This window comes from Prionailurus bengalensis, chromosome C2 (genome assembly GCF_016509475.1).
Source record: "Prionailurus bengalensis isolate Pbe53 chromosome C2, Fcat_Pben_1.1_paternal_pri, whole genome shotgun sequence".
NCBI lineage: Eukaryota > Metazoa > Chordata > Mammalia > Carnivora > Felidae > Prionailurus > Prionailurus bengalensis.
In genome coordinates this window covers 105232217-105258541 of record NC_057350.1, presented here as the reverse complement: position 1 = coordinate 105258541, position 26325 = coordinate 105232217, and the positions used below count along the sequence as shown (strand labels likewise).

Here is a 26325-nt window from a genome sequence, read left to right as displayed (position 1 = left end):
TAAGTACATCATTGATGGAAAATATCCTAAAGACAAAAAACCGTCAAGAAAATCTTAAAAGTGGAGTAGTCATGTTGTTAGTGGCAATGTGATTTTGTTATTTTGATAAATTTTATATATCTCAATATATATTGCAATCTTTTTATAAAGATTCCAGCATAAAAGAGATAAAAATATAAAATCGAAGAGAAAATAAAAACATTGTTTACCCTAAATACCCAGTAACAGCTGATAGTTTTCCTTCATTCATGATTCGTTTCTTATGAATTCTCATGTTCACAAAAATACTATATATTTTCTACTTTTTTTTTTTTAAAGTAGGCTTGACGCCCAATGTAGGGCTTAAACTCACAACCCTCATATCAAGAATCGCATGCTCCACTGACTGAACCACTCAGGCACCCCTATCTTCTACTTAAAAACATCAACAACAACAAAGAAACACCCCTGATCACCTATTTCGTTCACTCAGGCCTAAAAACAATGACAACTTCATAACAATGGTCATCTTTAGGACCTGAACTATGGTCCTTAAATACTATCTGCTACGTAAAAGGGCATCCTGGAGAGTCTACATCAGAAAATACACAAAATAAGCTTGAGAATGTCATATTCAAAGGGTAGGAAGCTCTCATAAACTACTGAGGAGATGTAAAAAAGACACAGGCACTAAATTTAAGAGGTTCCCATTGGTCAGGGACAATTTGAGTGTTAAAAAAAATAACTACAAAATATAAATTCGTAATTTCCTAAGGACACTAAAAACTCCACCTTAGTCAACTTTTGACGTTGTTAGGGAACCATGTTATTCTAAAAACTGAGTGATAATGAGAATTTATCTTGTCTTTCTCATATGAAACATATTTTAGAGTAAACCAATAGCTGATAGTTTCTTATTGAAAAATCACAGGTAATACATAAAGAATGATAGAATTAGAATGTCACCATTTTGCAGTTCCTTGTAAAATAAGGGATCCATGCAATGATCATCAATGACTGATTACCTAAAAACCCCTAGGCAAAAGATTGGTGGATAGGTTTATAACAATCAATTGCAGTAGGCTGAGAACACCTGAGCTCACTCATCAATCTGAACAGGAGATCTAGGACATCTGGAGATACAGGACAAACAGTATGTGTCTTCTGATGTGAATCATTAGGAAATACAGAGTACTGCATTAAGCCTTGCCTAAAAGATTGAACCTGATCTACCAGTCTACAGGAAACTAAGCCTTTACTATCAGCTTGTAGAAAATATGGAGGGAAAGAAGACAGAGGTATCTTCTTTAATTACAGATCAGTGTTCAGAAAAAAACCCTCATGCTGTGACTGTGGTCTCTTTCCCAAACATTAAAGTAAGTATGAGAGATGATATAGCATCCAATTAAATAGCACACTTACTTGCTGTTTGATTTTGGGCAAATTTATTGGTCTATACCATAGTTTGGAGCTACAGTATTAAATGAAGTAATATATGTAGAGTGATGAGAATATGTAAGCATTTATAATCAGTAATAATTATGACCATGAACATTATCATCAGTTGTAATAATAATGTGTTTTTAATAAATCCCAGGACGATGGTAATTTTGGTAAAAGAATGATACAGAAGAAGGGTCAGGGGTTCCTAAAAAATGTCTTTTATATATAAAAATCAATGGGTTCAAAGTTTTCATGTTAATACTACTTAACTATACTATTCATGCCGCTGTACAGGTTCTAATTAAACAAACAGAAGAGTGTATTTGTTAAATTTAAACCCTTTTCTTCTTACCCAGATGCATGCAAGAGGATTTTCTTACCTTATCCAAAAGATGTATTATCATTGGTACAAGATTGGCATCAATTACTGCTTGAACCTGCTGCTGATTTCCTGCAGTTATGTTAGAGAGGAACCACACTGCTTCCTGCAGAACAAGACTCCGTCAATATTTCTCATTAAAAATTAAAATCTGAATCTGACCTAAATTCAGTATGTTTGCTACAATGTCCAAATGATTTTATTATGGACTGAGTTCCATAATAAAAATTGTAGGAATCTCAACTCCTCTATCCCCTCCTATATTTTCTTTGGACAAATTGTTTATGGCCCTGATCCAAGTCATAATGAACTAACCCTTCTGAAGAATTCTTAAGCAATGTTCCCAAACATAGGACTCGAAAGAAGCTTGGCTGAACAAATACTAAGGAATTGATGAGCTGTAATACAGATACAAATCCTGAAACTACTGTAAATGAGACTCAGCATCCCCCTCACATAATGTGCTTTATTCTCTATTCTATTGTGATCGAGAGTGCTCGCCAAAGTTGGGAAATCTCAATTATCCATGATGATGGAGACACAAAAGCTGAAAGAGTGGGTTGTTTTAGTATACTTATTTGTAAGTCATTCACTGTGCTATTTCTCTCAAGAGCTAACGTGGCACCAAATGTTTGATTGCTTCATTGGCCCACCTTAATGATCTTTGTGTGCTACCCTTTACACTACAGTGCTGCTACTTTTGCCAAGATGATGGTAGTCAGGTGTTTCACAAGTTAATACATAATAAATACATACTAAAACCAGTCAGCATGAAATAAGACACAAAATATCTACCTACCTACCCTACATAGGATATTATAAAAATTATGGTAATTTATCAAACTTAATAAATTTATTATATTTATCAATGTAAAGGGAAACATTTTCTCTGTTAAAAATAAAAAAAACAAGTTTTACTCCACAAACTATTAGTATTAGCTAGTGTGAGGTAGGCTCTTTTGGATCAGATCACAGGGCCATGTTTGATGAACCTGTTAGAGATTTTAGGGTGCTAGGCTACTTAGGTGAGCTGTTCTTGGGTTATAATCATCGGCAACGTTGTAATCAACAACCCATGTATTTTTACAACAGCCTCAGATGCACTCCAATATCAGCATCACCAGTCAGTGCCCCCTTTCAATAGCCTCCATGAGTGCACGCACACATACACACACAAATGGCACACACACACACACACTCTATTATCTATAAAATATTAAGCTTAATTACTTAACTTACATATCAAAAGTTTCCAATCACACAACATTCAACACCCAATTACCTCTATTTCATCATTTCCAAGAGAGCCAAATCTGCACTGTTTACTATCGGTTTTATATACAGAAAATCATAAAGATCCATGATATAAAGAGAAAAATATGGTATCTTCTCTGGATATCTAGCTGATGGTTTATATTAGTAATCATTATAGATACTTCTGAATCCCTAATTTTATAAATGAAAACTGCTGATACTTTATACATTATTATTATTAAGTAGTATTTAAAAATACTTACTTTATTAATTTTCTCTTTGGGATGTGTCAGAAGTGCTGGGAAGTGTGAAAGAGCATCACAGTTCAAAACTACTTGTGTTTGCTCATCAGTTCCAGTAACAATGTTGCCCACAGCTCTAAGTGCGGCAGTCTGCAACAAAAGATTTAATGAGATGTTCTATTATGAAAGATACATTCTTTCATTCACACCAACTATGCTTTTTGAGCAAGTTGTGTCTGATACAGATTTAGGAACAGAGGAGTGATTAGGACAGCCAGGATTAGGGAGTTTACATTTTTGTAGAAGACAGTCAACAAACAAATAAGGATAATTTTGGATAGTAAATTAGGGCCATAAAGACAGGAAGACAGTACTTTATATTTTTGATTCAGTGTTTCAATAAATTACAAAACAAAAACACAGTGCTCTTCTGAAGGAAAGCTGCTTACTACGAGATTTCAGTATTATACGAATTTGAATTATCAATTATCTTTCTGTTGTTGCATTACACCATTTTCTGTCAAGTTACAGTTTTCTCGGGGGGGCAGGAGGAGCTAATTTTAATATTTACAAGACAAATGACTCCGTTTTCAACCCTCAATTGAGATATAATTCATATTAACATAAAATTTACCCTTTCACAATGTACAATTCAGTGGTTCTTACACATTCAGAGTTGTACAACCATAATATAGAATTCCAGAACATTTTTATCACACCAAAAAAGGAGTATCTGTACCCACTGGTAGTCACTCTCATTTCCCTCACCCCCCAAGGGTTCCTGACAGCCACTATAGTATGCCTGAGACATCTCTGTTGATTTGCCTATTTCAGACATTTCATATAATTAGAATCGACAGTGGGTGGCCTTTCTGGTCTGACTTCCTTCACTTAACATCATACTTTCAAGGTCCATTCATATTGTAGCATGTATCGACGCCTCATTCTCTTCATGGCCAAATAATATTCCACTGTATGGATATGTCATACCACCATTTCCACCTTTTATTTAACCATGCATTAGCTGATGAACATTTGGATTGTTTTCCCCGTTTGGCTATGGCAAATAATAGTGCCATAAGCATTTGTGTGCAAGTTTTTGGGTGAACAGGTGTTTTCAGTTCTCTTGGGCATCTACCAGTGAATGGAAAATGCTGGGTCATATGGTAACTCTATATCTAACTTTTTGAGGTACTATTCAAACCGTATTCCAAAGAGGCTGTACCATTTTACATTTTTATAGCAGGGTATATGGATTCCACTTTCTCTACATCCTTGATGAAACTTGTGACTGTCTTTTTGATTATATCACCCTGGTGCATACAAAGTGGTATTTCATTGCAGTTGTTTTTTTTTTTTTTAAGGTTTATTTTTGAGATAAAGAGAGCACAAGCGGGTGGTGGGGACGACAGAGGATCCAAAGCAGGCTCTGCGCTAACAGCAGTGAGCCTGATGTGGGGCTCCAACTCATGAACCATGAGATCATGACCTGAGCAGAAGTCGGACACTCAACTGACTGAGCCACCCAGGTGCCCCTTCATTGCAGCTTTGATTTACATTTCCTTCATAACTAATAATGTTGAACATCTTCTCATGTGCTTATTGATCACTTGTAGATCTTTCTGAATAACTATTTAAATGTTCAATGTTTAATGGGGTTATTTGTCTTTTTATTGTTGAGTTGTATAAGTTCTTTATGTATTTTAGATAGAAGTCACTTTTCAGATATATGATTTGCGAATATTCCTTTCCATTCTTTGGGTTGTCTTTTCATTTCTTGATGGTGTCCTTAGAAGCAGAAGTTTTTAATTTTGGGGCACCGGGGTAGCTCAGTCAGTTGAGTGTCCAACTTCAACTCAGGTCATGATCTCGCAGTTCGTGAGTTCCAGCCCCGCGTCCGGCTCCATGCTGACAGCTCAGAGCCTGGAGTCTGCTTCAGCTTCTGTGTTTCCCTCTCTCTCTGCCCCTCCCCCACTCACACTCTCAAAAATAAATAAACATTAAAAAAATTTTTTTTTAAGTTTTTAATTTTGGTGAAGTCCAATTTATCTACTTTTCTCTTTGATTGCTTATGCTTGTGGTATCATATGTAAAAAATTGCTGCATAATCGATTATCACGAAAATCTATGCTTATGTTTTCTTCTAAGAGGTTTACACTTTTAGCTCTTACATTTAGGTGTTTATTCTGAGCTAATTTTTATATACAGGAGTCTAATTTCATTTGTTTATAGGTATATATTTAGTAAGTCTCAGCTACATTGTACAAATGTAGTTGAATCACTACTTCCTGAAAACACTATTCTTTGCTAAGTGAATTTTCTTGGCACCTTTGTTAAAAATCAACCGATCATAAATGTATGGGGTTTTCTGGACTCTTGATTCTATTTCACTGATCTATATGTCTACCTTTATGCCGGTATCACAAAGTCTTTTTCACTGAAACTATGCAGTAAGTTCTGAAAGTGAGAAGTCCCCACCTGTCCTTTTTTAAAGCTTGTTTCTGCTATTTCTAGGACCTTTGTATTTTCATATGGATTTTAATATTAGCTTGTAAGTTTCTACAAAAAGGCACCTGGGATTTTAACAGAAATTGAATTTAATCTGTAGGTAAATTTGGGGAGCACTATCATTCTAACAATACTGTCTTCTACTCCACAAATGTGGATGTCTTTCCATTTATTTAGTTAAGTCTTTAATTTGTTTTAAAAATGTTTCTAGTCAGGTGGCTGGGTGGCTCAGTCGGTTAAGCATCGGACTCTTGGTTTCAGCTCAGGTCATGATCTCACGGTTCATGGGTTCAAGCCCTGTGTCAGGCTTTAAGCAGACAGCGCAGAGCCTCCTTGGGATTCTTTCTCTCCCTCTCTCTCTCTGCCCTTCAGCTGCTCATGTTCACATTCTCTCTCTCTCTCAAAATGAATAAACAAAGTTTCATAGTGACCCAGCTTCTTTAACAAATAAATTTAAGAGGGGAAAGAAAAATAAAACTGTAGAGTAACAGGAACATAAAAACAAAGCTACCAAATGCAATGTCAACCTTGTTTTGATATAGATTTCATCAAAGTGTGGAAAAAAAAAATGAAGCAATCAGTAAAATTTGGATACTGATTGGATTCTAATATTAACTTTCTTTTTAAGTTTATTTATTTGAAAGAGACAGAAACAGTGCAAGTGGGGGGGGGGGGGCAGAGAGAGAGGATGAGAGAGAGAATCCCAAGCAGGTTCCACACTGCCAGTGCAGAGCCCCATATGGGGCTCGAACCCACAAAGCTATGAGAACATGACCTGAGCTGAAACCAAGAGTCATACATTTAACTTGCTGAGCTACCCATGTGCCCCGGATTTTACTAAGATTTAAAAGATACTCTAACAGTACTGTGATTACATAAAAACATACAGCCTTATTTTTTAAGAAAAGCTGATGAAATTATATACTATCTGGGACGTGTCAAAATAATTTGATGGGGGAAGTAGGAATATAGAGGAAACCTACATGGAGGTTCATTACAAGTATTACAACATTAACTTTGAAAGCTGGCTAAAGAAAAATTCCAGCCCTATTTCTGAATGAAGTCCAATATTAAAACTAAAGATGCATTCTGAAAAAAAGAAAACAAAAAAACAGACCAAACACCCATACCGAGATATAAGTATTGCACTTAAGAAATGCAAACTCAAGGGTACCTGGGTGGCTCAGTTTGTTGAGCGTTACCTTTGGCTCAGGTCATCATCTTGTGGTTCGTGAGTTGAGCCCCACATCAGGCTCACTGCTGTCAGTGTAGAGCCTGCTTCGGATCCTCTGTCCCCCTCTGTCCCTCCCTCACTTGTGCTCTCTCAAAAATAAACAAACATTAAAAAAAAGTTCAAGAGGGGCGCCTGGGTGGCGCAGTCGGTTAAGCGTCCGACTTCAGCCAGGTCACGATCTCACAGTCCGTGAGTTCGAGCCCCGCATCGGGCTCTGGGCTGATGGCTCAGAGCCTGGAGCCTGTTTCCAATTCTGTGTCTCCCTCTCTCTGCCCCCTCCCCCGTTCATGCTCTGTCTCTCTCTGTCCCCAAAATAAATAAACGTTGGAAAAAAAAAAAAAATTAAAAAAAGTTCAAGAAAAAAAAAATGCAAGCTTAATAATAGATATGTATATGAATATTTACTTTTTAAAGTTTATTTTTTTTTAGTAATCTCTATACCAGACATAGGGCTCAAACTCACAACTCTGAGATCAAGAGTCACATGCTTTTCTGAATGGGCCAGCTAGGTGCCCTAGTAAGAATACTTTAGTGAACCACAAATAACCCTAAATGGCAAACTACTCTATTAATTTCTTCTGAATTCAGCTCAGTGTTCCCTTTTTCTTTAAAGTGCTTTACATTTTAAGATAGTGTATCTCCATTCTAACTGTACATGAGAAACATCTGAAGAGCTTTTTAAAGCCCAGGTTTCTAGGAAATATCCCAGATTTACTAAAACAGAATCACCAAGGGTCAAGCAAGGGAAATAAAAAAAAAATTTTTTTCTTTAAGCTTCACAGTTGATCTTAATGTCCACCCAGGGTTGAGAAACAGTGCATTAGGTTAACGGTTTTCCTTATGCGATTATTGACCAGACTGTAAGTCATCATAAGATGAAAGCATTCTATTTACATCAGGAGGGTAGGGAGAGAGCTTGCTGTATCTCCCTTTACCACTGCAGTTTGACAGTTACTGCTCATAATATTTGTGTGAACTTCTCACCCTCTCTTTTTTGGCTCTTTCTAGATGGCTTGGGATAAATATTTATATGGAAGGATTTAAAAATAATAAAAGGATAAAAAGAAGATTTTAGGGGTGCCTAGGTGGCTCAGTTGGTTAAGCTTAACTATCCAGCTTCAGCTTAGGTCATGATCTCATGAATCATGAATTTGAGTCCCACATTGGGCTCTCTGCTGTCAGCTCAGAGCCAGCTTTGGATCCTCTGCCTCCCTCTCGCTCTCTGCCCCTCCCCCGCTCTCTCAGAAATAAACAGAAACATTACAAAGAAAACAAAAATTTGAAATAATTAAAAGGAAACGATTTAGGAAGCTCCTGAGCAGCGTATTTCAGTACAAAGCCTTTATCACAGTGCCAATGAAGTTAAGCATTAATTAAACTTGCCAGGTGTAGTATGGCAGTTAAATAAAAAGGGGAAAAAAAGGAGTAGAGTAGGCAAAAAGAAACAGGACAAAAAGAAAAAATTAAAATATCAGTACTTATTTCAGATGCCACCATGTCATCACATAAAATTTCCTAAGAAATTCTTAGAAATCAGTAATTAACAAAGGAGTTGACCTGGGATGGGGTTTTTGGTGGGGTGGGAATAGGGGGACAGGGAAAGATTCTTGTTGACTTGTAGTAATCTTACCTCATTTTCTCCCTCTTTTTAAAAATTTTAAAAATTATTAAGTAGACTCCATGCCCCACATGGGACTTGAACTCATGACCCTGAGATCAAGAGTCCCATGCTCTACTGACTGAGGTACCTAGGTACCCCTCATTTTCTTCATCTTTAAAATGGGGATATAATTGGGGTGCATGGATGGCTCAGTTGGTTAAGCACCTGACTTTGGCTCAGGTCATGCTCTCATAGCCTGTGAGTTCGAGCTCCACGTCGGGGTCTCTGCTGTCAGCGTGGAGCCTGCTTCAGATCCTCTGTCTCCCTCTCTCTCTCTGGCCCTCCCCTGCTCACATTCTCTCTCTCTCTCTCAAAAATAATATACATTTTTTAAATATGGGGATATAATTAACACCTCATTCCTTTCAAAGATATGTTCTTACTTTATTCCAAAAAGATATCTGCACCCCTATATTTATTGCAGTGTTATTTATAATAACCCAGATATGAAAGCAACCCAAGAGTCCATTGATAGATGAATGGATAAAGACATGGTATATACATAAAATGGAATATTAGTCATAAAAAGATGAGATCTTGCCATTTACAACCACATCAATGGACCCAGAGATCATGCTAAGTGAAATAAGTCAAAGACAAAATACCTTATGATCTCAATTATATGTGGAATTTAAAAAACAAAATGAACAAACAAACAAAACTCAAAAACAGATCCATAAACACAGAACAAATTGATGGTTGCCAGAGGGAAGGGAGGTGGGGTGATGGGCAAAATGGGTGAAGGGGAGTGGGAGAAACAGACTTCCAGTAACTGGATGAATAAGTCATGGAATACAGAGCACAGCATAGGGAATACAGTTAATGGTATTTTAATAGTATTGTATGGTGACAGATGGTAGCTACACTTGTGGTGAGCACAGCATAACATATAGAGAAGTTGAATCGCGATGTTGTACACCTGAAACTAACGTAACCCTGTGTCAACTATACTTCAATAAAAAAATAGATTAAAATAAAGATGTGTTATCAGGCTAGAAATACACTTTGAACTAATGAAACTGGCCATTTTTAAATGCCATGCTTAAAGCAAATTAGTGGTAAAAAGCAAAACAAAACAAAAATACTGTATTATTAACAACAAACTCACCTGAACTTTGACTTCCTGGTGGCTGAGTAGAGGAACCAAGTGAGGGACTATTCCAGAGTCTATTACCATCTGTATCTGTTCATTGCCAGCATCAGTAAGGTAAGAGAGGGCCCAGACTGTATCTACCAATATCTAAGGGATAAAATGAAAATTCAAATAGCCTTTGAATATTTTCTAACTTTAATAATTCTTAACCATACAGACTAATCTATGATTGTTCCACTGCCTTTTTTCTTCTTCTCTCAATTCACTGAAATCTTAATCTCTATTATACTAAACAACATCATCTATCAATGTCTGTTATCAAGTATGTGAATCCCTTAGCCATATTCAGTATGCTTCAGTTAATTATAATCCTGACCACAGGTTGGTAGCTAATCGTAATTCACTAAGATACACAGTACACCATACAGGAAATAGGAGAAAAAGACATTCTCTTTCTCAAATACTCACACTGACGTAGAACAAGTCCAAAGATATTGTAGTAAATACACAGAGTTGGAAAGACTATTAAGTATCCAACATACACAGCGATTCAAAACATCTGGGCTAGATGTAGATGTTCAAGTGTTCTCTAGTATCACCGGCATCATGTTGGTATGTCACGAGCCAGTACTTAAGTATTAGAAGTTAATAGCAATTTCATCTTTTCCAACCAGTTTGCTTTGCCTTATAAAATTGGAGGCAACTTCTCTAATAATGAAGTGTCCCACAGCTGCACATCGAGACATTAAAAACAACCATAGGTCAATCTGTGTGATCTATAATCAAAAACGTTTTAGTAAAAAAAGAAAATGCATAATTTACAGCATGTGCCAAAACTACCTATTCAAAAAAAAAAAAAACACCCCTCTGTAGCTAAATTATACTGTAATTTAACCTATAATTTTTAATGTTATATTCTGAAGTTCAGAAGCTCATTGTGTTTCATCTTTCTTTTGTATTAAGTCTAATTAGTAGTTACGTCCAAAAGGAAGTAGGGCAACTGTTGAACTGTTGCATAAATAATACAGTTATTGACAAAGACACAGGAAAAGTAATTGTGCCTGGAACTTTACTTCCGAAGCCTTTCTGGAATATGAACTCTGTGTCAAAAGACAAGCCAGGAACATTTGAAACCTTTTAAATTCTAAACCAACATTATGTTTGAAACATCTGAGCAACTCCTGGTAAGAGAAAACAACACTTTGCTATTGTTTCTTTCAAAAACTAAAGAGAGCTCTTTGGTTATTTTTAATGTAAAAAGAAGACTCCAAATCAAAGAATTCACACACATAAGGTGGTATTGAAATACGTGAAAGAACTAAATTTCAACTTACAAATGTAAATCTTTTTCTAGAGTTCCAACATATGCCAAAATTGGTTGATAAAGGCAAAGAATTTCAAGTTACTTGTCCATGACTGTACAATTTTTTTAAAAGGCCCAACACTAAATGTCATTAATATGCTCACATCAAAATCACAATTTAAACAGACTTGATCTCCTATATAATTTCTGTATTAAAGTTAGTGTTCTATAATAAATTTACTAATTATAACTACAGTATAATTTCAGTGTTTCACTTATGCTTTGTGGAAGCAGTTTTTTTTTTTTTTCATGGTCTGATTTAAGAATTTGCTAAGTTAAGTTTACCTAAAAAGATTATATTTTTAATAAATATTATTATATAGTAAACAATATTACTTAGCAAACATGCTACTAAAGAATAATGAGACTAGCTTGAGAAATTTAAGATATATTAAAAGCAAGAAAGATGGAGTTACAATTTCAACTGGGTTGGGGTAAATGGAAAGAACACAATACGTCTCTGAAATAAGGTCAATCAAGTTGTCAGGTTTTCTGGGAGAGGTATAAATGTTCAGACTAACTTTCCATGGAAATTTTTTAAAAGTATTAAAATTTGTAATTTAATAAAAAAACTTGGTATTACAGGAGCCAAACTCAAAAATGGCTTATATGTTCCTTTAAAACAAAACAAAACAAAACAAAACAAAACAAAACAAAACAGACCTTGGACTATTAGGATTGAAAACAACGTATCTTTATAGCAAAGATCATGTTAATTTAATGAATTTTGTACATATGTCACTCCTTGATGTAGTATTAATTCTAAGTTTGATTTGTTCTATATGCTTTAGACAGATCCTGGAAAAATGGTATTACCCTGGAAACTGTAAAGGAATGAAGCAGCTTATCAAACAATGGTCATCACACCAAGCTGTTTCTAAGGAACCACGTAAGTTCCTGAATGTTGCTGTGCATTGTATCCCTGTGCTTTCTTTTACCCATTATATTTCTAGCTTTTCTAATACACTGAAGGTGAGGCTGGTTTTGTAAGCAGTCAGGGCAGTTTCCCACCTCATCATACTTCCTGAGGTGCTTTTTCTTTTGCCATCTGTATTGGTGAGAATGAATAAGGTATATTGATTACTTTAAAAATCTAGTCTGCAGGAACTTTTTTTCTTGTTTGGATATTTATGAGTTTCTCTAAAACATGTGAAGCCACTAAAAAGTCATCATAGATGGAAAAATATAGTGAAAATGAAATTAAAGAGCAACTGATGTTCTTAAATTGATGTATGTATTCTTATGAATACAAACCCATACATAAAGGCACAAATATTTCTTTTTTAATCTTTCAAAAAATGAAAGTACAATTAGGCCTATGTATTCTCTCAAACACTGGTCAGGCTGTTAAAATGAGCTTCCATAAAAAGCTCTTGACCAATCAAAGATATAATCTTCATGGGAGAGATCACTAACTGGCAACTTTAAAACTTTGAAAATGAGTTTTTGCAACACATACACAACACACACACACCTTTAAGAATTTTCAAAATGAGTTTTTAACTCCCCCTCCAACATGTTATTGCCCAAAACAAAATATAGTTAGGCTTGATTTCTTCACTGTAAATTATATTTTATGATACAGGAAAACACAAAGTAAATACAGTAATAGTAAGCTATTACAGCTCTTGAAATGGAAAAATCTGATAGAGTATACTAACATCATGTTCAGCATAAGATTTTCTTCCCTATGTCATAGAGGCAGCCCTAGACATACATACATATACACATAAAAAATACTCACATTTACGTCTGTGTGATGAATTAAGACACAAAGAGCTGGAAGAATCTGAAGAGAGAAATATACAGATTTATAAACATATACATAATGGTATCTAGTTAAAAAACAAAAAAGAAAACACACAACACCTGTTTACCTCCTGAATGGTTTCCATTGGGGGTGGTGGGTCTTTGTGGCGACATAAGTTGACCATAACCCAAGTAACATTCCTTAAGAATGTTATAGGAATAGATGGACTTATGAAGGAAAGTAAAGGTTTCACAACTCCAAGACTTATGACATAATCTCTACATTGTGGCCCATCACCTGTAGGAAGGAGCGATTAATTCAATAAAATACACTGACAATAAGCAATTCAGAAAACATACGGCAGTGGGTTCAATATGCTGCTTTCTAGATTTTTAACTATTAGTTTTATATAAAAGTGTAGCTATTTAGTCTTACAAAGAAGTTTTAGACAACAACAACCAAGTTCTCATTTTAGGTCTTTTAGCCAAGAGAAGCAACATAAAGTAATAACATTTTTTTGGTACATGATTTACATATTCAGCTTTATAAATTGTTCACCTATGTTTTTATGCCATCCAAAAATAGAAGCCTAAGGATTCTTTAGAATACTTTGTGAGCAGAGAACTGCTGCTTTTACCTTCTCTCACAATGGTACTCAGTTTAACAAACTTTCATGTAATAAAAACATATGTATATGTACACACATCAAAATACTATTAGAAAAAAAATCTGTAGAATTTATACTTGTGACCTAGTATCAGAGTACCAAAAGTATTAACTACAAATTATTTGACATATTTAAAAAAAAACTATGTCAAAAATAAAGTTAAAAAATAAAAAACTATGTCAAAAAAAAGGAGTGGGTGGAGGAATGAACCAATATCCCTAGAGCAGTGGTTCCCAAAGTAATTTTTGGGTCCTATCCCAGATCTGTTAAAACAAACTCTATGAATCCAGAATTCTGGGTCAAGAATTCAAGCCCTTATCATAGGATACTGAAAACAGTTAAAAGTTTGAGAATCATTACCTTAGAGAACTGCCAAATGGAATTTCTGTATCTAGAGTATTGCCGTAATTTCTAGCATGAAAGTCATGTTAAGTATTACATTCCACAAATGAAAACCCTTTTCTTTGCACTGCAATATTTGGAAATAAAATCCCTGTTCTTTTGGCATCCATGTAGTCTAATTATTCTACGATGTCACAGGAATTGTAAACCAAAGATCAAGATACTGCATTAATAGCTCTAAATCTAAAATTTAGTATAAAAGCAAAGGGGTGAAGGAATTTGAATACACAAAAGATAGCATTCTTTTTTTTTTTTTTTAATTTTTTTTTTCTTCAAAGTTTATTCATTTTTGGGACAGAGAGAGAGACAGAACATGAACGGGGGAGGGGCAGAGAGAGAGGGAGACACAGAATCGGAAACAGGCTCCAGGCTCCGAGCCATCAGCCCAGAGCCTGACGCGGGGCTCGAACTCACGGACCGCGAGATCGTGACCTGGCTGAAGTCGGACGCTTAACCGACTGCGCCACCCAGGCGCCCCAAAAGATAGCATTCTTAACAGCAACAGATCATATGTGAATAACACTTTACGGAGAAATTCTCCCATTTTAAAACTCCTACTTGTGGGACACTAACCATCCCTCTGCATTCTATCTTGGTCCCCCCAAAGGGTAATATAGAAGAGGTACATTAAAGTAATACTGACTACTTCCATGCAAGAACAATGATCTGTGGCAAAAATAAACTTAAAAAAATTTTTTTTAACCTTTATTTATTTTTTTGAGACAGAGAGAGACAGAGCATGAATGGGGGAGGGTCAGAGAGACAGGGAGACACAGAATCCGAAACAGGCTCCGGGCTCTGAGCTGTCGGCACAAAGCCCGACACAGGGCTCGAACTCACACACCATGAGATCATGACCTGAGCCGAAGTCGGATGATCAACTGACTGAGCCACGCAGGCGCCCCAAAAATAAACTTTAATACTAAGGGACACAATACAGTTCAGATTCCAGTTTTTTTCCATTCTCCATTCACTGGAGGACAGTTTTTTAAATTCTGGAGTTTGAGTAAAGTTCAGATCTAGTTTAAAAACAAATTTTGAGGGGCGCCTGGGTGGCTTAGTTGGGTAAGTGTCGGACTCAGGTATTGATCTCGTACCTTGTGGGTTCAAACCCCGTGTTGGGCTCTGTGCTGACAGCTCAGAGCCTGGAGCCTGCTTCAGATTCTGTGTCTCCCTTTCTCTCTGCCCTTCCCCTTCTCACACACTCTGTCTCTCTCTCTCTCAAAAATAAGTAAACATTAAAAAAAAATTTTTTTTTAATCTTGAAATATTAGAATTGTCTTTATTCTTCCTACAATTATGTCAAAGAAAAACTGAAAGGTATGGTAATCATGGTGTTCAACATTTAATGTCACGGTCTATAAGCTACAAACACCTTCTGTAGGATGACGACCTCACAATAATAATGGATAACATTATTGTATTTTACCATACTACAATCTATAAAAAATACTAAAAATTTCCATTTATACTCTTTTTAGAACTGCCATTATGGAGAAAACTTATTGGTTTATTTTGTACTACCTTTTTTCTTAGTAGTTTCTATGACAATGGAGAGTTAAGGAATAAAATGGACACATCAACACAATAAAGGAAGGAGATACATATTTCATAATTACTCAAATAACTAAGATTGACTATGTATTTTTTTAAAAAGCTGTCTATATATAAAAAGATATTACCGTATCATAAGCAACAAAAAATTCATTCTATTTACCATAGGTTTACACTTAAAACAGCTTAATTTTTATAAATTATTTCACAAAAATCAGTACTGAAAATGACAAATTGTTTCTCATTTTTCACTATTTGTAGTCATTTTTATTACATAGTATATGATAATAATTTTTGGACTAGCATTACAAGTTTTATACAAACCTATGATATTTCCCAGTGCCCACACTGCCTGCTCACAGACATTTTGATGGGGTGAATGTAGAAGCCTCAGGAAAAGTGGCACAGCATCTAAAGGAGGAAAATGTAAGTTACATTTAAGTTTAAAAATAGTTTTAGAACTCAATTTCAATACTATTGATTAAAAAAGGGGGGGGGGACTAAAGATACTATGCTCTAAACCAAAAATCAATCTGTTTTTACTGAAACCTAAGAAGAAAGAAAGCTATCAAAAATATATTTGGGGTGCCTGGGGTTGCTCAGTTGGGTAAGCATCTGACTTCAGCTCAGGTCATGATCTCACAGTTCATGAGTTTGAAGCCCATGCTAGGCTCCATCTGACAGTGCAAAGCCTGCTTGGGATTCTGTCTCTCCCTCTCTCTTTCTGCTCCTCCTTGATTTCAGCTTTTCTCTCTCAAAATAAATACACTTAAAAAAATTAATATATATATATATATATATTAAAAATGTACTTATTAAATGTTTTTTTACTAGGGGAAGAATAATGGAAAAATTTTAACTAGCAGACCACTTAATTCACCATCAAAATGGCAGTTTCAACATACAAATATTGTAACAAGTTGGCAAATTTTCATTCATAATTAAACCTGGATAAAATTCCAAATTAAAAATCAATCCTTATAAACAAACAGATAAATAAATTCCTTACAGATTAAGCATTATTCTCAAATTTGGAGGAATAAAAAGGACTCCAGTTGTTGAAATAACTTTTGAATGTGGAAATGTGAAATAACAGGAGGGTGCAGTTCAATACAGTGGCATAGTAAGATCCTGACCTCACCTTCCACCATGGCACATCAAACCTACAGCTACATATACAATAATGCTCTCTACAGAACTAGCTGAACAGGTCCTCTGTATCAAAAGATAAAAAGATCACACTGAGACAGATAAGAGAGTCAGAGACTGCCGTCCTTACAAAGCCACTGCCCGCCCCCCCCCACTCCTGCCCACCACCACAGTAGGAGGGATTCACAAGTGGGATGGATCTCATAAATATGGAACATATCCCTGAGGAGGGGTTAGAGCCCCAAATCAGGCACCCAAACACTTGGGACCGACACCAGAGACAAACCCCCAAATCATCTGGCTTTAAAAACCAACAGAGCTTATGTCCAAGAGACCCAAAGGGCTGTAGGAAACCAAGGGTACACTCTTAAAAGAATCTGTTAAAAGACTCACTTGCCCCAGGACCCAGCACAAAAGCAGTAGGTAGAAAAGTACCTAGAGCATATGTAAAGGAGGTTCATTGGCTAAGCTTAAAGCCTAAGGGATGAGGGTCTTATGGAACTTTCTCCAAGGATGGAAGTGCTGGCAGGTGCCATTTTTTATACATACTACCTTGCTAGCAAAACTTGCACCAGCCCTTCACCCCAGCCCTGAGCACTGCTGTAGCCACACCCCACCAAACCCAGTGGGATGGCTCATCCTGGCCTAGCACTCCCCTGTGGCCCTGCCAAAGCTGGCAGGAGCACAAAGTCCACATAGGGGATACTCCCTGAATGCCTGGTACTGGTCACTGGGGTGGGGGGGGGGGTGTCTTAAATTTTGGGGTTCCATGGAAATGACAATCTGAGACTACTTTTGACAGGCTCCACCTCCACAGCATAGCACAGATTGCTGCCTAAAACATTGTCTTCCTGTGACCATTCCTTCAAGACTGGGAGAGAGAGCCATTTCACCTAATACATAAAAAACAAACACAGAAAGTCAAGTCAAATAAGTAAACTGAAGAACAGAGCCAAATAAAACCCCAGAAAAAAGCTTTACTGAAATGAAGATAATTTACCTGATAACGAGTTCAAAAACATGGTCATAAAGATGCTCCCCAATCTTGAGAGAAGAATGGATGAATATAGAATAAATTTCAACAAAACAGAAAATACGAGGAAGTACCAAACAAAAGTCACAGAGCTGAACACAATAACTGAAGTGAAAGATACAGGAGAGGCATTCAACAGCAGGTTAAGATAAAGCAGAAGAAAGGATCAATGATCTGGAAGACAGGGCAATGGAATGCACCCCAACAGAGCAGCAAGAGAAAAAAGAAATTTTAAAAAGTGAAGACAGCTAAGGGACCTACAGGATAACATCAAGTGGAACACATTCCCATAATGGGCTCTCAGGAGAAGTGAGAAAGAAAGGTACAGAAAATTAATTTGAAGAAATAATGACTAAAAACTTTCCTAACTTGGAGAAGCAAACAGTATCCAGATCAGGGAAGCCCAAAAAGTTCCAAATAAAATGAACCCAGAAAAAGCCACACCAAGACACATTATAATTAAAATGTCAAGAGTTAAAGATAAAAAGAGTAAATTAAGGAAGCAACAGAAAAACTTAATGCATATATGACAAGCCCCATAAGGTTATCAGTAGATTTTTCAGGATATGGTTTACAGGACAGAGGCATGATATATTCAAAGTGCTGAAAGGAAAAAATTCCCAACCAAGAATACTCTACCCAGTAAAGTTATTATTAATTGAAGGAGACAGACAGTTTTCCAGACAAGCAAAAACTAAGGAATTCACTACTACTAAACCAGCCTTACAAGAAATGTTGAAGAGACGTCTTTAAGCTGAAAGGATAGGACATTAACTTGTAACAAGAAAAAATATGAGAGGAAAAATAATCAGTAGATAAAGGAAATATATGGTAAAGGTAGTAGACTAATTACTTCCAAAGCTAGCATGAAGATTAAAAAATAAAAGTAGTAAAAATAACTGTAATTACACCCATCAGTTAAAGGGACATACAAAATAACAAGATATAAAATGTGAGGCAGGGGGTAAAAATGGAGTTTTGGAATGTGTTCAAACTTAACCTGCTATCAACTTAAAATACTCTGGTATATGTAAAAGCTATATATGTAAGCCCTACGGTAACTGCAAAGCAGAAACCGGTAGTAGATACACAAAAGATAATGAGAATGGAATTTAAACATAACATTCAAGAAAAGGCATCAAACCACAAGGGACGAGAGCAAGAGAAGAAAGGAACAGAGAACAACAAAACAGCCAGAAAACAATTAACAAAATGTCAGTAAGTACACATACTTATCTATAATTACTTTAAATGTAAGTGGATTAAATTCTCCAATCAACAGACACAGAATGTCTGGGGCGCCTGGGTGGCTCAGCTGGTTAAGCGTCTGCTTTCAGCTCAAGTCATGATCTCAGAGTTTGTGGGTTCCAGCCCCACACTGGGCTCTCTGCTGTCAGCGCAGAGCCCACTTCGGATCCTCTGTTCCCTCTCTCTCTGACCCTCCCCTGTTCACATGCATGCACGCTCTCTCTCTCTCCCCACCTCTCAAAAAAGAAATAAACATTAAAAATAAAAAGACACTGAATGCCTGAATGGATAGGAAATAACTCTCATCCATATGTTGCCTACTAGAGACTCACCTCAAATGTAAGGATACACACAGACTAAAAGTTAAGGGATAGAATAAAAGGGTTTCATGCAAATGGAAATCAAAAGAAACATGGGGTAGCTATTCCATGTGTATCAGCTATGTGTATCAGACAAATAGACTTCAAAACAAAGACTGCAATAAAAGACAAAGAAGGGCATTACATAATGCTAACAGGGTCAATCCAGCAAGAAAATACAATGTTTATAAGTCTTTATGAATCCAATATAGGAGCACCTAAATATATAAAGCAAATATTGAGATGTAAAGGGAGGAACTGACAGCAATAAATAGTGGGGAGGCTTTCATACCCCACTTACATCACTGGATAGACCATTCAGATAGAAAATCCGTAAGAAAACATTAGCATTAAACAACACATTAGACCAGAATGACTTCACATATATATACACAAACATTCCATTCAAAAGTTATAGAACACACATTCTTTTCAAGTGCACATGGAACATTCTCCAGGACAGATCACATGTTAAGCCACAAAAGAAACCTCATGAAATTTAAGACCAAAAACACATCAAACATCTTTTTAGAACACAGTGGTATGAAAATAAAAATCACAAAACTGGAAAAATTATAAATATGTGGTGATTAAACAACATGCTACTGAACAATCAATGGGTCATGGAAGAAATCAAAGGAAAAATTAAAAAATATCTTGAGACAAACGAAAATGAAAGTACAACATGCTAAAATTTATGGGATGCAACAAGAGCAGTTCTAACCTGAGGCTCACAGTGATACAGAAGGACTACCTCAAGAAACAAGAAAAATCTCAAATAATCTACCTTTACTAAAAGAATCAGGAAAAGAGGAACAAGGCTCAAAGTTAGTAGAAAAACGGAAATAATAAAGATGAGAGCAGAAATAAATGAAATACAGACTAAACAGATAATAGAAAAGATCAATGAAACTAAGAGCTGATTTTCTGAGAAGATAAACAAAAACTGGTGAACCTTTAGCTAGACTAAGGAAAAAAGAGTGTCCAAATAAAATCATAAATTAAAGTTGGGAAGTTACAACTGTTATCAAGGAAAATTAAAAGATCATAAGAGACTTCTATAAACAATTACATGCCAATAAACTGGACAACCTAAAAGAAATGAATAAATTCCTATACATTTACCATCTTCCAAGACAGAAATGGAAAATCTAAATAGACCAATTGCTAGAAGCGCAATTGAACCAGTAATCAAAAATCTCTCAATAAAAAGTCCAGCACCAGACAGCTTCACTGTTGAATTCTACCATTCAAAGATTTAACACCTATCCTTCTCAAACTCTTCCTAGAAAGTGAAGAGCAGGGAACCCTTCCAATCAGTTGACGCCAGCATTACTCTGATACCAAATTCAGACAAGGACATCACAAATAAAGAGTATTATAGGCCAAAATTTTTGAATACAGATGCAAACACCCTGAATGAAGTCCTAGCAAACCAAATTCAACAATACATTTAAAAAATCGTAAGTCACGATCGAATAAGATTTATTTCAGGGATGCAAGGATGGTTTAACATCTGCAAGTCAATTATGATATACCACATTAACAAAATGAAGGATAAAAATCATATGATCATTTCAACAGATGTAGAAAAAGCATTTGACAAAATTCAACATCCATTTATGATAAAAATTCTCAACAAAGTGGGTACAGAGGAAATGTACCCCAACATAATAAAGGTCTCATATGATAAGCCCATAGTTAGTATCATACTCAAAGGTGAAAAGCTAAAAACTTTTCCTCTAAGATCAGGACTAAGACAAGGATGTCTACTCTCACAAATTTTATTCAAAACAGTATTCAAAGCTCTAGTCAGAGCAAACAGAAAAAGAAAGAAATGCATCCAAACTGGAAGGAAGGAAAACTGCCATTATTTGCAGATGACATAATGCTACATATAGGAAACCATAAAGACTCCATAAAAAATACTACTAGAATAAATGAGTTTGGTAAAGTTGCAGGATGCAGAGTCAATATAGAAAAATCTGTAGCATATTTATATGCTACAAACTATTAGAAAAATTAAGAAAACAACTCCATTTACAATTTCATCAAAAAGAGGAAAATACCTAGGAATAAATTTAACCAAGGAGGTGAAAGACCTATGCAAAAAACTACAAGACAATGATGAAAGAAACAGATGAAAGAAATAAAAACAAATAAATGGAACAATATTCCATGCTCCTATCAAAATCCCAATGGCAGTTTTCACAAAAATAGAACAAACAATTCTAAATTTGTATGGGATCACAAAAGATTCTGAATGGCCAAAGCAATCTTGAGAAGAAGAATCAAACTGGAGGCCTCACGCTCCTTGATTCAAACTATATTACAAAGCTACATTAATCAAAACAGTATGGTACCTATGTTGGCATAAAAACAGGGCTGTAGATCGACAGAAAAGAAATAAACCCATGTACATATAATCAATTAATTTACAGCAAAGGAGGCAAGAAAAGACATTGGGGAAAGGACAGTTTCTTCAATAAACGGCGTTGAGATAACTGGATAGCCAAATGCATTAAGAATGAAACTAAACCAGAATGTTATACCATATACAAAAATGAACTCAAATGGATTAAAGACTTGAATATAAGACCAGAAACTGTAAAAATTTCTACTAGAAAACACTGGTGGTAAACTTCTTGACATCATTCTTGACAGTATTTTTTTGAACCTGACTTCACGTGCAATTAGCAACAAAAGCAAAAGTAAATGCAACTGCATCAAACTAAAAGCTTCTGTACAGCCAAGGAGACTATCAACAAAATAAAAAGGCAACCTCCTGAATGAGAGTATATTTGCAAATCATGTATCTGGTAAGTGGTTAACATCCAAAATATATAAAGAATACCAACCCCCTCCCCCCAAATTTGATTACAAAATGGGAATAGAACCTGAATAGACATCTTGCTAAGGAAGGCATACACATGGCCCACAGACATATGAAAAGATGCTCAACATCACGAACCATCAGGGAAAAGCAAATCAAAACCATAAGGAGGTATCACCTCACACTGGTCAGAACAGCTAATCAAAAAGACAAGCAATAACAAGTGTTGGACAGGATGCTGAGAAAAGAGAGCCCTGGTGCACTGCTGGAGGGCATGTAAATTGGTGCAGCCACTATGGAAAACAGTGTAGAGGCTAATGAAGAAACTAAAAACACATGATCCAGTAATTCCACTTCTGGGTATTTATCTGAGCAAAATGAAAACAAATTTAAGAAGAGTACCCAGTATTTTCACCACAAGTATCTTTGCCACAAACACTTTCACCCTATAACTAATTGGCCATAATGCAATTATGCCATAAAAGAGGGGCATTCATTTAAAAGGACATAATGAGGGGCGCCTGGGTGGCTCAGTTGGTTAAGCATCTGACTTCAGCTCAGGTCATGATCTCGCGGTTCGTGGGTTCAAGCCCCGCGTCAGGCTCTGTGCTGACAGCTCAGAGCCTGGAGCCTGTTTCGGATTCTGTGTCTCCCTCTCTCTCTCACCCTCCCCTGTTCATGCTCTGTCTCTCTCTGTCTCAAAAATAAATAAACGTTAAAAATAAATAAATAAATAAATAAATAAAAGGACATAATGCAAAATGAAAAATGCATTAATTAAAAAGACTTTATTGCAAAATACAACATTTGAATACATTTAAAATGTGTGTAGATTCATGTAATTCTATGCAAATAACTGATTTTATTTTGCAGAGTAAGCACTTGTCCTCAAAGTCTTTCTTTCATAATATACATTTTTTTTCCTTATTGATTCATCTCTTTATTTGGCATCACCTTTTCTCATTTTTTCGCTAAAATTTTTTCCTTAAGGGAGGCATTAAGTTTCTAAATACAAGGATGCATGCATATTTGTAACAGTTTTGTATGGCACTGTGAAAGTCTTCTACCTTGTTCTCTGTTCTCAGCATGCTGTCACACGTCTGTTGATAGATGTTTCAAAGTTCTAGGAGAAATGTGGGTTCAAAACTCTGTGCCACTGTATACACTATTATGAGGGCTAAGATTAATATAAAAATGGGAGTACCGTGTCAATGGAGAAATGAAAGCAAACTGTCAATTATTGATGAAACAAACACACTATCAAATCAAACTGTCAACCAGTTATTCTGATACCTTTTATGGCAAAACTGCTTTACAGCCAATGCGTTTGTGGGGGAAGTGTTTTCAGCAAAGATACTTACAGTGAAATCGCTTGGAACCTTTGAAGATATATGCACCCCTATGTTCATTACAGCATTATTCACAGTAGCCAAGATATGGAAACAAAGTGTCAAATGATGGATGGATGGATTACAAGATGTGTGTACATGTACACATGTATACACACACATGCGTACACACAGACACAGACACACACACAATGGAATACCACTCAGCCATTAAAAAAAGAAAATAAATAAATAAATCCTTGTCCATTATGATGTCAATGGATCTTGAGGTACTAAGTGAAACAGGTCTGAAAGACCATGTATGATTTCACTTACATGTGGAATCTAAAAAACAAATGAACAAAATAAAACTCATAGATGCAGAGAACAGATTGGTGGTTGAGAGAGGGGAGGGTTTTTTGGGGGTGGGTGAAATAGGAGAAGGGGGCCAAGAGTTACAAACTTCTGGTCATAAAACAAGTCACAGGAATGAAATGAAATGTACAACATGGTAACTGTAGTCAATAATACTGTAATGCATATTATGTAATTTGATATGAAGATGGGGAAACTAGAGTTACTGCGATCACTTCTTGATGTATACATTTTTTTTTTGAGAGCAAGACAGCAAGTGTGACAGGATTGGGCAAAAAGAGAGGGAGAGAGAGAATCCTTAAGCAGGTTCTGCACTGTAAGTGCAGAGGCTAATGTGGGGCTTGAACTCATAAACCTTAAGATCATGACATGAGCCCAAGTTCGGACACTGAAACACTGAGCCACCCAGGCACCCCTTGGTGTATATACATACATTTTGAGTCATTATGTTGTACACCTGAAACTAATTTAATGTTATTTATGTCAATTACACCTCAATTAAAAACAAACTTCACATGTGTCTTTAGACAGGCCAGTGACTCCTGTACCACATAGCCCTTCTGAATCAAAAAGTGGTTCTGTTGCTTTAGAACAAGGATGGGAAACAGAAAAATCTGTATCTAAACAGAGTAATACTGCATTGAACACATGATTCTTCCATTTTTTCTTTCTTCTGATATTACTTTACTTTGAAAAATGCTATTTAAGTACATGTAGATCATGCTTTACTCATAAAAAATCATTCATTCATCTATTATATTTGGTAAAATAAGACAGACTGACAGTGTTAAAACCAATTCTAAGCCTCCTTCTAATCTTGAAAAAGCACTTAGGAAGCAAAATGAGCGACTAAAAGATTATCTTGAGATAATAAAATTTACTAGTCAATTATACAAAATAAAACCAAACATAAAAACCGAAACCCATTTAAACCTCAAATTAAGCCAATTTTATCATGATTTAAGGTAGTATTAATATTCTATGTAATATAAGAACAGAAATGTCTACAAAATAAAATGTTTACTTGGGTAAAACCTCTGTTCCCCTTTAAAATCATGTAGAAATTAGAGCTTAAGATTTTAAGAGGCTTAGTTAGACAAGCATCCTGCTTACACACCTGAGAAGCATTTTAGAAGTACCTTCTTTAAAATTATTAATTTCTTTGTTTGATAAGAGAATTAAATAGTATTAATGAAAACAATACTCAGGTTATTACTTCCAATAATCTTCCACTTACAACTTTTGGAACATAAAAGAAAAACAATCCTATTAAAATAGCAATGAACAAATTTCAAGCTATTTTTCAACAGGACTACTTTATACAAGATTTCTCTAAATCGCATGATGAAAATCTCATTAAGAGAGGCCAAGAGGTAGTATGGCAATGGGAAAAAAACACTTGTATTTGTATGAGGTCCTATAAATAAAGTGAAACTACAACAATATAATCGCTACTAAGGAAATGTCGTCAGATTTAGCATCTAATGAATTTTTGGAAATAGAAAATGTCAGTCATTGGAACAACATGATCAAAGTAATATACTTAAGTTGGCCTATTTCAACTACTCCGTTATTGGATAGATATTATTTTATAATATATTCTTTTAACAGAATCACTATTTTTTTTTTACTAACTTCTTTGTTAGAAACCGTAATTTTATCCGTCAATCACCAACTTACTGGACTGAACTACTGCTTGGGTTTGTTCAGAGGTTCCAGATGCAATGTTTGTCAGAGCCCATGCAGCTTCAAACTGTAAAGAAGGACTACAAAAAACAAATAATTTTAATAAAACAGTAGGGATTTTTACATTGGCCCAAATACACTATCTGCCAACCATTTCTCTCCTCGAGCATTTTTAAAGTATTAAATATTTTGTTTCAAAAGGTACCTATACATCTAGCTTTTTTTTTTGTTTAAACTTCCAATGACTATTTACAGTATCTCTTCAGTATAAAAAGCATCCAATTTCCTTGGGTGTCCGTATTTTTAGTAAAAACTCTTTATTAAGATACCTATATATTACTACCCAACAGTTTTCTTAAGTACTTACCGGCCAAGCTACTACTTGTCAATTCTCAAAGCTTAAAAGTTAAATGTATCATTCTCAAGTTCCTCTTTAGCCTTTATGTTCACCTCTTGGTGTAAACACACCTTGCACTGTTTTTTCCCTTTGGCTTTTTCAGTTCCATCTTATAGCCCTTTTCTTTAAAGATCAAACTAACTACTAGAAAATCTTGTTTTCTGCAAAAGATAGATTCTAAATTAGTTCTTAAAATAATGTACTTACTTGTCATCTCTTTCAAGACAATGGACTAAAATAGGCAATATTCCAGATTTTATTAAGTCATCGATTGGTGGATTTCGATCACTGGACAAAAGCTTCCTATAAGAGACACACATACCCTTGTGAAATTTAATGACATATAATTAAATTCAAATTCATATTTGACATAGGGATGACACAAATCC

The 26325-nt window shown here is 35.5% G+C and overlaps 1 protein-coding gene and 1 non-coding gene across 4 annotated transcripts in view; both read right to left on the bottom strand.

The window, feature by feature from the left end:
* Nucleotides 1-26325, bottom strand: part of KPNA4 (karyopherin subunit alpha 4) — a 67892-nt gene that overhangs the window by 11686 nt on the left and 29881 nt on the right. For all 3 annotated transcript variants that reach the window (XM_043595006.1, XM_043595005.1, XM_043595007.1), the window contains 8 exons: nt 26144-26239; nt 25534-25619; nt 15853-15939; nt 13033-13202; nt 12900-12944; nt 9808-9939; nt 3319-3447; nt 1803-1907 (listed from right to left, as the gene is read on the bottom strand). In XM_043595006.1, coding sequence (XP_043450941.1) covers nt 1803-1907; nt 3319-3447; nt 9808-9939; nt 12900-12944; nt 13033-13202; nt 15853-15939; nt 25534-25619; nt 26144-26239 — 850 coding nt within the window. The remainder of the gene's footprint in view (nt 1-1802; nt 1908-3318; nt 3448-9807; nt 9940-12899; nt 12945-13032; nt 13203-15852; nt 15940-25533; nt 25620-26143; nt 26240-26325) is intronic.
* Nucleotides 2761-3102, bottom strand: LOC122492541. Its single transcript, XR_006299713.1, has one exon.